Raw genomic sequence first — 15,739 nt, forward strand, 5'->3', positions numbered from 1 at the left:
AAGAATTTCATTTAAGCAAATTTTTAGGCAGATTAGTCATTCCTTGTAAGTTAAAATAGAGGACTCTTAAAATATGCTGCACTAATATTTGCTTACTTTCAGGTGAACACAAATATGTTACATTTGTGCATTTCAGTTCATCTGATTGATCTCCACAATCATTATGTCCATCACATTGTTTGCTTTGTAAGATGCAAAGGTTATTTGCACATCGAAACTGAAAGCTGAGATTAAAATTATAGAATGATTATTTAAAAAATAACACAACTTTGCTACTAGCTGATTTATTTGTATGTGTAAATGGTAAGCAATGTATGACAATTTAGTACCTAAAACATTGCCGATCTTTGCAGTTCTCTTCATCACTTTTGTCACCACAATCATCATCACCATCACAAATATAAAATTGACGAGTACAGTTACCATTATTACACTGGAACATGTCTAGAGAAATAACCAATTAGACAAAAAAAAAAAATATTTCATATCTTTTTCAACATGAAAGCATTAAATTTGAAAAACTTTAATTGCTGATAACTTATACAAAAAATATTTTGTTACCAGAGCCACAATTAATAGATTCACAGTTTTCTTCATCTGAATTGTCCTCACAGTCATTTTCACCATCGCAACGCCAGGCAGAGGGGATGCATCTGTAATTATTGCATTTAAACTGGCCAGTAGTACAATTTGATAAGCATGTTTTATGATCGCTGCTAATGTGAAAGTTATCTGGACAATCACATTTATAGCCAGCTTCAGGAGAAAGTAAACAAAGTGTAGAGCAGCCAGCATCTTTGCAGGGATTGTCAATCATAGCTTGTTGCAATGGGTGTACTACCTAAGATTATTTATCATAAAAGTAATTTGATGGCTGTTGCAACAAATCTGCATTTTTGTTAAGAATCACAAAAGAACTTATTTTTACTTAATGTTTGTAGGAAATGATAAAAAATCTAGCATTCAAACAATCTTGTTCCTAGAGAAAAAATTATTTTTTAAAAGAAATTACCTTGGAATAAAAATTAAAAAGTAAAAAAATATAGGAAATAAATGAATACCCTGAGACTGTAAAACCTGTCTTTACTTTTTTTAATTACTGTAGAATTTTGACCAGTCCAGCGGTGTACACGGTTTAGAGAAAAAGGATCTCGAGAAGAATAATATAAATAATCTTCAAATAATGTCAAACCAAAAACCTCTCCTGCACTGCGAAGAAGTATTTTACGAGCAAGCTTTGGATCATTCATATGTACATACTCAATTCGTTTAAGAACTGAGTCACTCCAGTATAGAGTTTGAGTAACATGATCAATGGCTAAGCCTTGTGGATATTTAATATCTTTGGAAAATAACACTTCCTTTTTGGAACCATCCAAACCTACTCGACAAATTGAGCCATAATAATTCATTCCTGATGTTTTTGAGGTGTAAAATAAATAACCTGACTTTGGATGACAAACCAAAGACAATGGCTGGTTTACACGATCTTTAAATAATTTTTTTCGATATTGGCCTAGCATATTTGTGACATAAATACTATCATGTGCCCAGTCAGTGAAGTACAAATTTCTTCCTATCCAATCAAAAGATATATCAAAAGGATTTGGAAATATGTCTTTTAATACTGATTTGAATTCAGAGCTTTTGTTTAAACCAGCCTTTTGAATTTCACCAGGATTCAAATCAATCCAAAAGAATGATTGTGTTTTCCAATCAAAGTCTACAGATATTGCGTCTCTTCTAGTTCTTTGTAAAATATCATATGAAATTGGGTTTTGAGATATAGATAAAGAGTTTATTGACTGCTTACTTGCAATCAGCAAGTATGGCTTTACATTAGAGTTGTGCTTGCAAGAACGTAAATTAATATCTAAAGAATAACCAGGTGCGCAGCTACACTGATGTTCTCCATATCGACTGTTGTTGAAAAGCAAGCAATATTGTGAGCAGCCATGAGTTGCATAGTCATCACAATTTGAAGTACATGATATTTTATCACTTTCCAACTTATAGCCATTTTTACAAAGACATTCATAACCCTGTGGAAGATCTTTGCAAATGTGAGCACATTGATTCAATGAAGTATGAAGACATTCATTTATGAAACAAGATTTTTCATCTGAGCCATCTGAACAATCTTTTTTACCATTACAAACTTGTGATTCTAGAATACACTCACTACTGTTGCTGTTCCTACACATAAATTTTCCTTCATTGCAAGGACAAAATGTTTCACTTTCATCTGAACCATCTTTACAATCCTTTATGCCATCACATTTAACACTTTTAGAAAGACATTCTCCTGATTTACATTTAAAAGATGTTAAAATATTACAATTGCATCCTGTTTCATCAGATGAATCTGCACAGTCAACATCTTGATCACAATGCCAGTCTTCTCTTATGCACATACCATTTAAACACCTAAAAAGAAACATTAATGTTACACAATTAAACCATAAGATACTACATACTAAAATACAATATATAGAACACTAAATACATATACCACAAAATACTATATGGAACACTAAATACTAAATAAAATATTGAATACTTAATGCTACATGTTAATACTAAATATCAAATAGAATAATATAACGCTAACTGTAATACTTAGCGTAATACTAAATACATGAAGCATTTTTGTTATTCTGTAGATTTCTCAGGTTATTCCTGTATTAATTTTTTGAATTATAATTTCGGACTTTAAAATTAAGTTAAACAGTGGGAAATTTAATATTTTTGTAATATTATGTCATGAACTGTTAAAAGGATTCTGCACCTTGATGTTTCATGTTTTTATCAATTATTTTTCAAGCAAAAGGGATTTGTCTTTTAAATTTAACTTTATTGCTTGACATTAGTTAAATCCCTTTTTTTAAAGACAATAATAGTTATTTTTATCATTATTTTCTCAGCAACTTTTTTATAGGTTATTATCAGCTTCAATTTCACAGATAAGATTATTTCAAAATTGAAAAATCATGGGAAAAAATGAAAGGGTAACTCCAATTTTATATCCATTAAACAAAAACATAAACATCACTTGTCTCTGTGTTACAATGTTATATTTTCTTCACAAAACCTGCAAAAACAAAGCAATATGCTATCTTCTCAGAAGTTAAAAAAGATGCTATATCCTAGTTTTATTATTAGTTTTGTTATTTTAATTTTATTACCAAATATATTTATATAAAAGGTTACATTCCAGCAAAACAAACAAACAAAAAAAAAATTACTGGAATTCGCCCTTCTTGCAAGTACGTTTAATGCAACCATTTCCATCAGATTCATCAGAATTATCTCCACAATCATTGTCACCATCGCACTGGTAATGCAAAGGTATGCATCTTGAAGTAGTTAGGCACCTGAACTCATTTGATAGACATGTTATGTTACAGTTTCTCTCATCTGAACCATCAGAACAATCATTTTCTCCATCACAATTAAACAGTTCAGAAATACAACTTCCTAAAATCAAAAAGAAAACCCTTTTTTAAATATATATTCACTTGCAGATTCTCATACTTTATTTATTGTACTTTGCAACTTTAGAATCAAAACTAAAACTTTTACAAAAAAAAATCAGAAATCACTTGCCATCTCCACAGAGATGCTTATTATCTCCACAAGTTATGTTACGTGAATGACAGAAATCACTTTCATCAGAACCATCATTGCAATCCTTTTCCTTGTCACATTGCCATGATCTTGGGATACATTTACGTTGATCAGCACATTGAAAATCATCACCTGAGCACTTTTCTTTTTTACAGTTTGACAATTTTTCATCAGAACCATCAGTGCAATCTCTCTCATTGTCACAAACCCATAAATCACGTAGACAACCCGTGGAGTTTTCACATTTAAACTAACATTTAAATTAGCAGCATATTAAAAAAGCAGCTATTAAAAAGCAGTCTCTTAAAAACTTTTAAAATTAAAAAGAAAAACTCCTAACAACTTCAAGTTTGAAATCTTTTGAACAAAGATTTACCAAAGTTGACAAATAATGAACCAATCTCATAAAATAAACTGCACAAATTAAAAAAAAGTATATTTTAATACAAGTTTTCCACTAATAAATCTTACATATCCTGGAGAACACGTAAAAGTAGGACAATTTGTTTCATCTGAATGGTCTCCACAATCATTATCTCCATTACAACTAAAACGTGGCTGAATACACTTGCCATTAGCACATTTAAAATATCCTTCCTTACATTCAGATTTGCAGCCTATCTCATCACTACCATCTTCACAGTCAGCCTCTCCATCACACTTAAAACGTAATTGTATACATTTTCCAGTACTCTTACAAGTGAAAAGGCCTGAAGAACACTTGTGATGACCTGCAAAAATTACCAAAACTTTTATCTAATACCTGAATATTTAATGTAAGCCACACTTGTATTTTAAAAATCTGAAAACTTACTGCATAAAAAAGATTCTTCATCTGAGTTATCTTCACAGTCTTGTTCTCCATCACAAACATGTTGGTTTTCAATACATTGCTTACCATTTACACATACAAATAAATCAGTTTTATTTATGCACTGGTCATTAGAAATTTGGAAGATGCATCTATAACCATCAAGCAAAATCATTTGAGGAGGGCAGGAGCATATAGCCTTCCCGCGTACCATTTGACATTTATGTGAACAGGTTTGATTAAAGCAACTTGAATGGGAACCTAAAAATAAAAAGAAATGATAAAAAGAGAAAGAATCACTAATGTGTAAACAAGTGTTTGAACCAAAAAAACACATACAATTTTGTCTGAGAGATGAATAGACTTTGATGTCCATCGGTTGTGCATTGAGTTTATCTTTGAGTACTATTACACCCCGGCCAGTAACTTTGTCTGCACGCATTACAGATCTTGTAATCCAATCAGTCCAGTACAAATATGAGCCATATAATGTTACACCAAATACATGTGGAACATTTTGAATTACAATCTTTCGATCCTGACCATCCATATCAGCTGATTCAATCCTAAAAATATTGAACAACCATGAAGAATGCAAAAAATTATGCCGAAATCCCTCAAAGATTTAACTTAACAAAGATATTTTGTTTTATGAAAATAAGCCAATCTTTTGGTAAATTTATATAAATTTTTAGGAAATTTTGTTTATTTAAGAAAAAAAAACAAAAAACAAACAAACATTATTCTTACTTTTTCAAAACATAGATTTGTTTATTTATATTTCTGAATACTTCATTTACTTACTTTTCTCAAAACACACTTTTAAATTTATACAAAATTAAAAACCTATCAGTTCTTGCATCTGCCCAATAAATACGACTTTCTAAGATATCAACAGAAAGACCATTAGGCCATCCAAGATTAGTTTCAATAATTGCCATGGGGTTAAAACCATTAACTGTAGCTCTCCTAATGTATGGCTTCTTTCCCCAATCTGTCCAGTACATTAGGCCTAAATTATATGGTAGAAAAACTCCATAACATAAAGTAATATAAATTAAAATGAAAGAAAAAAAAGAAGGTTTGTTATAACAATCTTATACCATCACATGGACTAAGGGCAATTGCTCGGGGTTCATCAAGCTCATCATGAACAAGGACTTCTTTAGTTTGATTTTTTGTCAAACGATTTATTGTATTTTCTTGGGCATCTGTCCAATACAACATTCCTGAAGTCCAATCAAATGCTATTCCATCTGGTGTTTTCAAATCTTAAGAAATATGATACACTATTTATTATAAACCAACTTTTTAAAGTATTTATTATAAGCAATATTTTAAAATTAATGTAAAATACCTTTTACAAGAGTTGTTTTTTCTGCACCACCTAATTTTATGCTACCAATTTCTTTTTTATAAATGTCTGAATAGTAAATAATCTGCCTGGAGAAGTCAAAATCAATTCCAATAGCATTGTGTAGTAGTGTTATTGGAGGATATGGAACTGATATACGATAAAATGGATTTAAATCAAGAAACTGTATTTCATTTCGCTTTGCAAAGATTAAGAAATCAGAGGATTCTTCGCAGTTATGTTGATCTGAGGAAAGCTTTCCATGAGAGCAAACACATCTTTGAAAGTAAAGAAAAAAAAAAAGCAATTATTTGTTTTTATAAATACTGTAACTATAAAAATAAAAATACAGTCGACTCTCGATATCTCGAATACTTGATATCTCGAACTTTTGAGTATCTCGAACTTTTTTAGCGGTCCCATGGACATAACGTACTAGTTTAGGCTAAAATCCTCTCGATATCTCGAACCTTATTATCTCGAACTTTTTGGTATCTCGAACATTGTTTTCGGTCCACAGGGCAATTTTCTCTCGTTATCTCGAACTTTTCAACATTTTTTTTTTCAAAAATGTTTTAATAAAATTTAATTTTTTTAAATTCCAACTTTCGAAAAAAAAAATTTTTTAATTTGATTTTTAAATTCGATTTTTTTTAAGAATCGAATTTCTGAAAAGTTTTCCTTTAATATATAATTTATTCTTTTTGTCAAACGCAGCAACATGCCGCTCGTTAAACAAAAACTCACGAACAAATCTATAATAGAAAAATGCAAGGCATTAAAAGACCTAGAGACTGGGATGTCTAACAAAGAGGTTGCCAAAAAGTATGGAGTCCCAAAGAACACATTATCAACCTGGATTAAAAATAAAACCAAGTTATTAACCTCACTGGAAAAAAATGGCACAAAATCTAAATGGAAGAAACTTCGTAGTGGTAATTTCAAAAATGTAGACAAGGCCATATACACGTGGTTCGTTGCAAAAAGAAGTCAACAAGTACCAATTGATGGTACCATACTAAAAGAAAAGGCACTAAAATTCGCAGAAGCAGTAGGAGAGTTGGATTTTAAAGCATCTGATTGTTGGTTTCATAATTGGAAAGAAAGGTCAGTTAAATTTTGTCAAATCTTGTTCAATTTTAATATTAACAAATAACATGTATCTGTTTATATTTAATTTATTTAGTTTTTTAAACGTGTAATTAAAATTCAATTATTCTGTTCCTATTTTTAGGAACGACATCAGCTTTAAAATAATCTCAGGCGAAAGTGCCGCCGTGACGAATAATACGACTGCTTCGTGGAATGAAACTACACTTCCAACATTGCTTTTGAATTACAAGCTTGAAAACATTTTCAATGCCGATGAGTTTGGACTATTTTACCAGTGCCTACCAAACAAAACATACCATTTATCACGAGAAAAATGTTTTGGGGGAAAAAATAGTAAAGTCAGACTAACAGGCATAGCAGCAGGGAGTGCAACGGGAGAAAAATTACCTAAGTTTGTTATTGGAAAATCTAAAAACCCACGGTGTTTTAAGCACATTAAACAACTTCCTTGCACATATAAAAATTAGCTAAAAAGTTGGATGACCGGAGACCTTTTTACAGAATGGGTAATGAAACTTGACTCATTTTTTCGTGCTCAAGACAGGAAAGTAGCACTCCTGGTGGATAACTGTTCTGCCCACCCACACATTGAAGGGCTAAGCAACATCAACCTAATATTTTTCCCCCCTAACACCACATCTGTCCTTCAGCCCATGGATCAAGGCGTAATACAAAGTCTTAAAGCTCATTATCGTCACAAAATTGTGCGTTTGTGTATCAAGGCTGTCGATGATAACGAACCCATGCCAAAAATTTCTATACTTCAAGCAATGAAAGATCTTGTTTCTTCGTGGAATGCTGTGTCGAAGGAGACTGTCATCAACTGCTTTAAAAAAGCTGGTATCAGCAAAACAAACAAGAGTATTGAAGAAGCTGATGATGATCATTCTTTTAAATTTTTGACAGAAGAACTTAACCGTTTGCGAGAGTTAGATCCTCGTGCCGCCCAAGAAGATCTCTCAGCGGAATCTTACATTGGTTTAGATTGCGATGTAGTAACCACCGGTTCACTTGCTACTGATGCTGAAATCATTGCTCAGATTTTAGACCCTAATTTTGAAAACGACGATAATGAAGTTGAAGATAGCGTTGACGAAGCTATTGACGTCGAAGCCCCGCCACGCCCATCTGATATTCAATAAGAAATTGCTTTTGAAACAATTCAAAATGCTTCGCTATACAGCTCAAAATACGGAAATGAAATACAATCCCTAGCACTAAAACTTGAGGATTTAATGAAGATGGAAAAGATGGATAATTTAAAGCAATATCAGATAACAGATTTTTTCCAAAAGTTGTAGTTTTTGTTGTTAATGATTTTTGTCAGAAAAATAACTTGTTTTAATGAAAGTCGGGCAATTTTATTTATTTTCAACCCTTTTCTTGATATCTCGAACTCTCGATATCTTGAACTTTTTTTCCGGTCCCCTTACTGTTCGAGATATCGAGAGTCAACTGTAAGAAAAATTCATTTCTTATAAATGAATGTTTAAATAAAGATTTTTATACTACAATTTTTAACACTTTTCATTCCTGAGATTGTAATTGAATTGCGCGGTAGAAATTATGTAAAGCAGATATTGATGTAGTTTCCTTGAAAAATATTAAATATAGTTTGTGCGGTTTTTTTCTTGAGTATATTAGAGGTATTTTTTGGATATAAATTGAATGTGAAATTTAAGTAGAGAGAGTTTTTTCAGGAGAAGAGAAAATTTAGAATTGCAAAGTTGTGTCCACTGCAAGAAAGCTACAGAGATAGAGAAGGTAAACTTTAAATATTCCAAAAAAAAAGTCATACTTTAAAGAAAAGTAAAATAGAGGAAATGGACATCGCACAAAAAAAAAGTACTGGAAGTTGTTAGGAAACTTCTTTGTATGGGAATGTACTTAATAACAGCTTTTTTCTTTTATTTCTTTGAAGATTTTTAAACTGAGTAGAATATTATTCCATTTTTGTAGCCACAAATTTATTTAAAAACATTGATAATGCATTATTACAAGGTTTTTAGTAAAGAGTAAATCTTTTGAATAAAGATTAAGTTTTGTATGTATATTTTTGTAATTTGATAGGTCAAGGCAAAAAGTAATAAAAAACAAAAAATCTATGGATCCTTAAGTATATAAAAAAGTAGACATGATTTACTTTGTCAAAACATTTATCTTTTTAACTTCCCCAGATTCTTTAGATGCTTGAATTATAAACTAGTAACATAATAAAAGCCAGTTGCATCATAATATCAGACCTGGGGAACCAACAAACCTGAAGATTATGTTGGTAATGAGCGAACCTACAATATTTTTGAACTAATTCACATAAACAACTTTTCTTAACTACACAAATTGACTAAAAAAACAAATTATTGGTGTCTACTAAAACCTAGTATAAATAAAATAACACAAACTTTTCATAAATTTAACACACATTTATATGTTAAAACTTTAAATCTCAAGATTTAAATCTTGTGTAAAGTATTTCTAAATATTTAATTTTTAGATTTTGCTTTTTTCAAGTGAATACATGATTTTTACATTATTTTTAGTGTTTTTAAGGTTCAGTATCACTTTTATTAACTTATGAAAACTTTGGTTATCAATATTTTTGGGTGTTAATGACAGCGTAGTGTCATAAAAAAAATCTCAGATATTAGGCTGATGATCAAGAAAAGAATAAACTAACTACTTTAATTATAAATACAAAAAGAAAATATAAAAAATGTACAGATTTGAAACCTTTTCGTAGTGCTGGATGTAGCAAGACACAAGTGAGCACAACCACCATTATTATTGCTGCATACATTTGTTCCTAAGTATGAAAAAAGTATATAGAATTTTAACAAAAATTTAAAAACATTAAAATAAGCAAATTACAATAGTGTGAGTGTGTAATATTGTAATTATGTGGATCTTTTTTTACAAAAAAAATAGTTAAAGCATTTCTGATAATTCAAAACAATTTTAATACAACCTGTTTGCCTTGATTCATCATACACATGGATATCACGTATATTTTCAATCTTTCCACGCAGAGGTTTTGGTTTTGTACTGGTATCATTTTTAGCAACTGTGTTGGTATAGTTTTTAGCAACTTTGAAGATAGATTTCTCAGTCCAATCAGTCCAATATAGACTGTCTTTAAAAACAGTAATTGCATACATATGCGATGAAAAGTCATTGGTTGAAACGAATTTTTTTAAATTTCCTGAAAGACAAAAATTATAATCCTCAAAAGACAATGTTAAAAACAATTAAGAATGCGGCAAGTTATATTTTTGCTCTACTGATTCTAAAAATATTCATATCACTTCCTTGCTTGCTTGCCCCCAAATACCCCCAATTTAAGCCCCTAAGCATAAATATTGACTCACAAAAGACAATTTTAAAACAATTAGGCTTTTGCATTTTCATAAATAGTAATAGTAATAGTAATAATAATAACAATAACAACAACAACAACAACAACAACAACAACAATAGTAATAATAACAACAATAATAATAATAACAATAATAATAATAATAATAATAATAATAATAATAATAATAATAATAATAATAATAATAATAATAATAATAATAATGATAATAATAATAATAATAATAACAATAATAATAATAGCAACAACAACAACAACAACAACAGCAACAACAACAACAACAATAACAACAATAATAATAATAGTAATAGTAACAACATTTATTGTTCAACCATCATTTTAAAAAGTGAGATGACTCAACATCTACAAATAGTCAACTGAATGATCTTCATTTTCAAAAAAGTAAAAACTTTTTTTCAAATAAATAAATTTATAGATGCTTATTTTCATAAAATTACCTCCATCTAAATCCATAGTCATTACATTATCATGTAGAGCATCTACCCAGTAAATGGTATCAGTATCGTAGTCAATGGTTAAACCATTTGGCCATCCAATCTTTCCTATCTTTGATATGATAACTGAGTTAACTAATACCATGCGATTATTTCCATCTAATGTAGCTCTCTCAATTTTTGGATCTTTACTATCCCAGTCAGTCCAATAGATGAAAGCTTTACTAGGGTAAATAGCAATTGCACGAGGACTTTCAATCCCACTATTTACAAGAACAATTCTGTGGGAACCGTTTAGTCTTGAAACCTAAAAATTTACAATTAAAAAAATAAAACTTCTAAAAATAAATCATCAAATGATTTATCATTTAGCAATTTAACAACTAAAAAGAAAAGTTAAATATTCTAAATGTTTAGTAAACAAAATAAACATTTAAAAATCATTTTAAAAGCACCAGTTATGCAAAGTTATTTTCTTTTTTTTAATTCTCTACACAAAAATGCAAAATAAAAAACTAGATTTATGTAGGGCCTATAAACAACACCTTAAATATTTTTCTCCTTAGTTTTCATATTTGAGCATTCTTTAATATTAACCCTTCCGCAAAAGTTCTAAATTTGTATATTTTCTTAATAATAAAGATTAACTTTAAATGACAAAAAGTAAATTCATATACATACATGAATTTATTTTTGTCATTTAAAGACAGCATCTTCTAAATGATTGACTAAGAAAATAGTCCCTGTTTTACACATAAATTCTTACATATTATAAGTTGATTTTAACCCTGAATTGGAGCAATCGAGTCTGATTCATCTTCATCTCTCTCTGTCTCTCTCTGTCTCTCTCTCTCTCTTTATATATATATATTTGTATATGTATATATATATGTGTGTGTGTGTGTGTGTATATATATATATATATATATATATATATATATATATATATATATATATATATATATATATATATATATATATATATAGATACCATAATAATATTTTTTTTACCTCAATAAGATTGGTACCAGCATCACTCCAGTAAATGTTTTCTGAGACCCAATCTACTGCAAGACCTTGAGGTCTTTCAAGTCCAGTTGAAATAATCTTCTCCATCTGACTACCATCTTTCTGAACTTTAAAAATAGCATCTTCTATATCATCGACTAAATAAATAGTCCCTGTTTTATACATAAAATCAATAGCATAAGTTGATTTCAACCCTGTTATTGGAGCAATCGAGTCTGATTCATCTTCATTTAAAGACATGGCTCGTATTTCTAAAAAGATACCAAAAAACATTTCAAAAAATCCATAGCAAGAAAGTAAAATCTATATGTAAATATTAAAAAAAAAAGTTCTGTAAGTATGAAACTCGTCAAAATTAGTTATAATCAAGAGTGCAGTAATTCAGTTTGATGCTATAGTAATAGACCAAACATACCATAACAAAGATGTCAACTTTATTACAAAGTTAGTTTTAAAATCACCTGTAGTTGTAGAAAAAAGCAAAAATGACTGTGAGCTAATGCAAGTTTTATTATTCCTATCCAACTCAAAACCGGTAGCACAACCACAAGTAAAGGACTCATCCATTGCAAAACATAAATGAGAGCATATATTCTTTCCCTCAGCACATGGATTTGTACCTAAATTATATGAGATCAAGCAGATGTTAAATATTTATAAACTACAAAAAAAACAAAATAATAAACCATTATAACTAACAAAAATGAGTACCTGGTTGTTGATCTTTGTGATAAATTTTCAATCCCATTAAGCTGAGAAGATTTGTTCGCATTTCTGTTATTACTCCTGATGTCATGTTAAACCTTAAGACAGATCGTTTACCCCAGTCAGTCCAGTAAAGATCACCATTAAATACTGCAATCCCAAAAGGATGAACAATTGAATACTTCATCATTTTAGCAATAGGCTTTCTATCTGAACCATTGAGGTAAACTGATTCAATCTTATCAAACTGAGCATCGCACCAGTAAACTCTATCTGTATCAAAGTCAATTGCTACACCATTTGGATAGCCTAGCCCTTCTTTAACAAGAACCATACGATTTGAGCCGTCCAATGAAGCACTTTCAATGTTTTTACTACCCCAATCAGTCCAAACCATCTTACTAAGGTAAACAAAAGAATTCTTTTTAGGTTAGATATTGTCAATTTTTATTGTTGCAATATAACAATGCTTAAAAGATCTATTATTTTTAACTAAATATATCTAGTGAAGTAATAGCTTATCATATAGCTCATATCATATGAAATCATTATGTTGATTTTTGAAACCAAAAACCTTTACACTTGATAATTTTTGTTGCAGAGGTCTAATTTCATAATATAACCATGAGTACTATATTTTAACTTTCCACCACTTATGGGTTCAGAGATATGAATACTTAGCCCCAAGCTATTTTTGGCAAAAATTTCCGCAAAATCATTATTAGGAAAGGTGTATTATTTTCTTTATTTCTTAATTAAACCAGACTATTTTTTGAATCAAAATGAAAATAAACCTAAATAAAGCCTATTAGTTCAAATTTCCATTTCAAAAAATACTTCTAATATGGAATTTTCTGTCATTCTGCAGGTTCTCAAACAAAGCTAACTGCTTATTATTCAGACAACATGTATTAAATTCCTTTGAAGAATTGCAAAATTCAATTAAAAAACTCTGAAAAGAGTGAGCTTTACAAATTAATGTCCATTGACAATAAATTCAAATTGTTTGCAAATGCAACAATACTATTCTACCACACAGTCAAATATTAACAGCTATTTAATATGCCAGAGCTATCATGCTGCACCCATATTATTGTGATCTAGCACTCACTATTGAATCCCACAACTTTGACACTGTGAACTTCAATATATGAACAATATGTTAACTTCTGATTACATGTGTCAAAGAAAATGAAAAATACAACAGGCATAGCATAAAGACCAAACAAATAGTTAGCATAAATTTTGTTGGGTTTGCAAACTCTAAGTTTTACTTCACTGAATACTTTCTTCTACGGTATTGTGAACTTCACATTCCAAAATGCACAACTTAAGTAAAACTTCTAACTTGATAAAAGATTGTTAATAGAATATGGAAAATTTGATCTAAAATTGAACACATTGAATAGCCTATAGAGAGCAAGAGTTGAAAGGTTTTCTTAATAATAAATCTAACAACTTTTTTCCAATGCTACAATGCTGATTTTGTAGAAAGTTGTTTAAGTGCTAGAAAGATAGTTAAGTAGCTAATCTAATATTTTGATTTGTCTTTGTGTTTTAATCAGCAGAATACGGATCATCATAGCAGTAAAAATCAGCTTTTTCTGTGCAATAAAATGAAATAAGAAAAAAAGGAATGGAAAAACCTTCCACTAGGACTTTTTTTTATATAGTTTCGATATTTTAGGAAACTTCAGTACATTTGTAAATTACAAAAATATTTGTTATGAAAATATTTCATAAAATTTAAAAGCAAAGTCATGAGAGCTTTTAATTCAAACTCATTTCCATTACTTACCCCTTAACAGGATGAAGTACAATAGCTCGTGGTTGTGAAAGCCCAACAGATACAATCACTTTTCGAAATTTGCCATCAAGACGTGACACTTCAATTTTGTCTGTATCTGCATCAGTCCAATAAAGATTATCAGCAATCCAATCTATAGCTATCCCATCAGGTGCTGGAAGACCTGTTAAATAAGTTTTTGATGCTAAAAAAATGTGTTTCAATAGCCTTCAAATTGTATGATAAAGTAAGAAAAGAACTTCAAGTGAAACAAAGAATTAAAGAAAGAATAAAAAACCTGATGGTATGATATCCTCTCTACCAGTGCCATTTATAAATATTCTACTAATAGAGTCTTTTGTAACATCTGTCCAATATATGTAGTTTTTACTAAAGTGAAAATCAATACCAATAGCATTTTGAGCTCCCATAATTGGAATAATTTTATCCACTGTGTCTGAATGGTCCAAAGAAATACCTCTGATCTCTGTGCGTCTTGCATAAACCAAAAACTGCTTGATATCTTAGGAGTTCAAAAACAATTTTTTTTTTAAAAAAATATTATTTATTGTATATATTTTACTAATATTAAACTTTTTTTATTACTTAAGAAATTTAAAAAAAAAAAGAAAAAAAAAAAAGACATTCAAGTGCAATTATTTTATCTGAAATATATCATTCTGAATTCAGTTTTAATTTTGGAAACTTAATTCAAAGCTTTTCTTTAAAATACTATACAAATAATTTTTTTACCATTGCAAGTATAACCATCTGCTGTTAACTCTAATCCATAAGGGCACTTGCAAGAATATCCCGCTGGTTTCAAAACACATAAATGGGAGCATTTATGTGACAAACAGTAATTTATAAAAGATTCACTTGTGGGCTGTCTAGCTGGATGAACAACTTGCAAAGCCATTGGTTTCATAAGGGTAGTTTTATAAAAAAACTTTAGACCACTGTCAACTTTACTGACTCGTCTTATTGAGCCTGAAGACCAATCAGAAAAGAAGATATAATCTTCAAATACTGATAACCCAAAAGGATGCTTCATAATATTGCCCCTAAGAACTGTTTCTTGCATTGATCCATCGTAATTCATTGAAACTATGATGTCCAACCGAGCATCAGCAAAATAAACTTTTCTGAAGAAAAAATTTGGGTAAAAAATCGTTTACCCAAAATTTGGGTAAAAAAACAAAAACAAAAAAAGAGCCATAAAGAAAAAAGTATCTTATGGTTGAAATAATTATTGACCAATAAAAAAAGAATGGTACCAAGCATATTTGGTAATATTGAGGAGATAATTTACCAAAAAAATATTTAGGAAAAAAAACTTTAATTGGTTATATACCCAAGCTTGCAACACGAACTTTTATACTTTAAAAGCTTTGACAAATAAAAATTTAGCATTAAGTTAAAAAGTGAAAAAGCATGCAATGAGTTCAGTTGAAATGGAATAGTTTGCTTGTAATAATAGTCTCAG

At 29.7% G+C, this 15,739-nt stretch overlaps 1 protein-coding gene across 1 annotated transcript in view; it reads right to left on the reverse strand.

Annotated features, from left to right (window-relative positions):
- LOC145185219 (low-density lipoprotein receptor-related protein 1B-like) overlaps positions 1-15,739 on the reverse strand; it is a 51,876-nt gene that overhangs the window by 14,527 nt on the left and 21,610 nt on the right. The window contains exons 23-43 of the mRNA XM_090099221.1: positions 15,007-15,398; positions 14,552-14,776; positions 14,266-14,437; positions 12,474-12,868; positions 12,224-12,382; positions 11,745-12,013; positions 10,737-11,040; positions 9,871-10,104; positions 9,636-9,708; positions 5,796-6,070; positions 5,542-5,709; positions 5,285-5,450; positions 4,778-5,004; positions 4,442-4,699; positions 4,099-4,358; positions 3,607-3,877; positions 3,246-3,477; positions 1,062-2,427; positions 562-841; positions 330-444; positions 97-224 (exon numbers count right to left, since the gene is read on the reverse strand). Coding sequence (XP_089955347.1) covers positions 97-224; positions 330-444; positions 562-841; positions 1,062-2,427; positions 3,246-3,477; positions 3,607-3,877; positions 4,099-4,358; positions 4,442-4,699; positions 4,778-5,004; positions 5,285-5,450; positions 5,542-5,709; positions 5,796-6,070; positions 9,636-9,708; positions 9,871-10,104; positions 10,737-11,040; positions 11,745-12,013; positions 12,224-12,382; positions 12,474-12,868; positions 14,266-14,437; positions 14,552-14,776; positions 15,007-15,398 — 5,969 coding nt within the window. The remainder of the gene's footprint in view (positions 1-96; positions 225-329; positions 445-561; positions 842-1,061; positions 2,428-3,245; positions 3,478-3,606; positions 3,878-4,098; positions 4,359-4,441; positions 4,700-4,777; positions 5,005-5,284; positions 5,451-5,541; positions 5,710-5,795; positions 6,071-9,635; positions 9,709-9,870; positions 10,105-10,736; positions 11,041-11,744; positions 12,014-12,223; positions 12,383-12,473; positions 12,869-14,265; positions 14,438-14,551; positions 14,777-15,006; positions 15,399-15,739) is intronic.

This window comes from Hydra viridissima, unplaced genomic scaffold (genome assembly GCF_058129835.1).
Source record: "Hydra viridissima isolate aposymbiotic clone 2 unplaced genomic scaffold, HvirCarnegie_v1 scaffold_9, whole genome shotgun sequence".
Classification (NCBI taxonomy): Eukaryota; Metazoa; Cnidaria; class Hydrozoa; order Anthoathecata; family Hydridae; genus Hydra; species Hydra viridissima.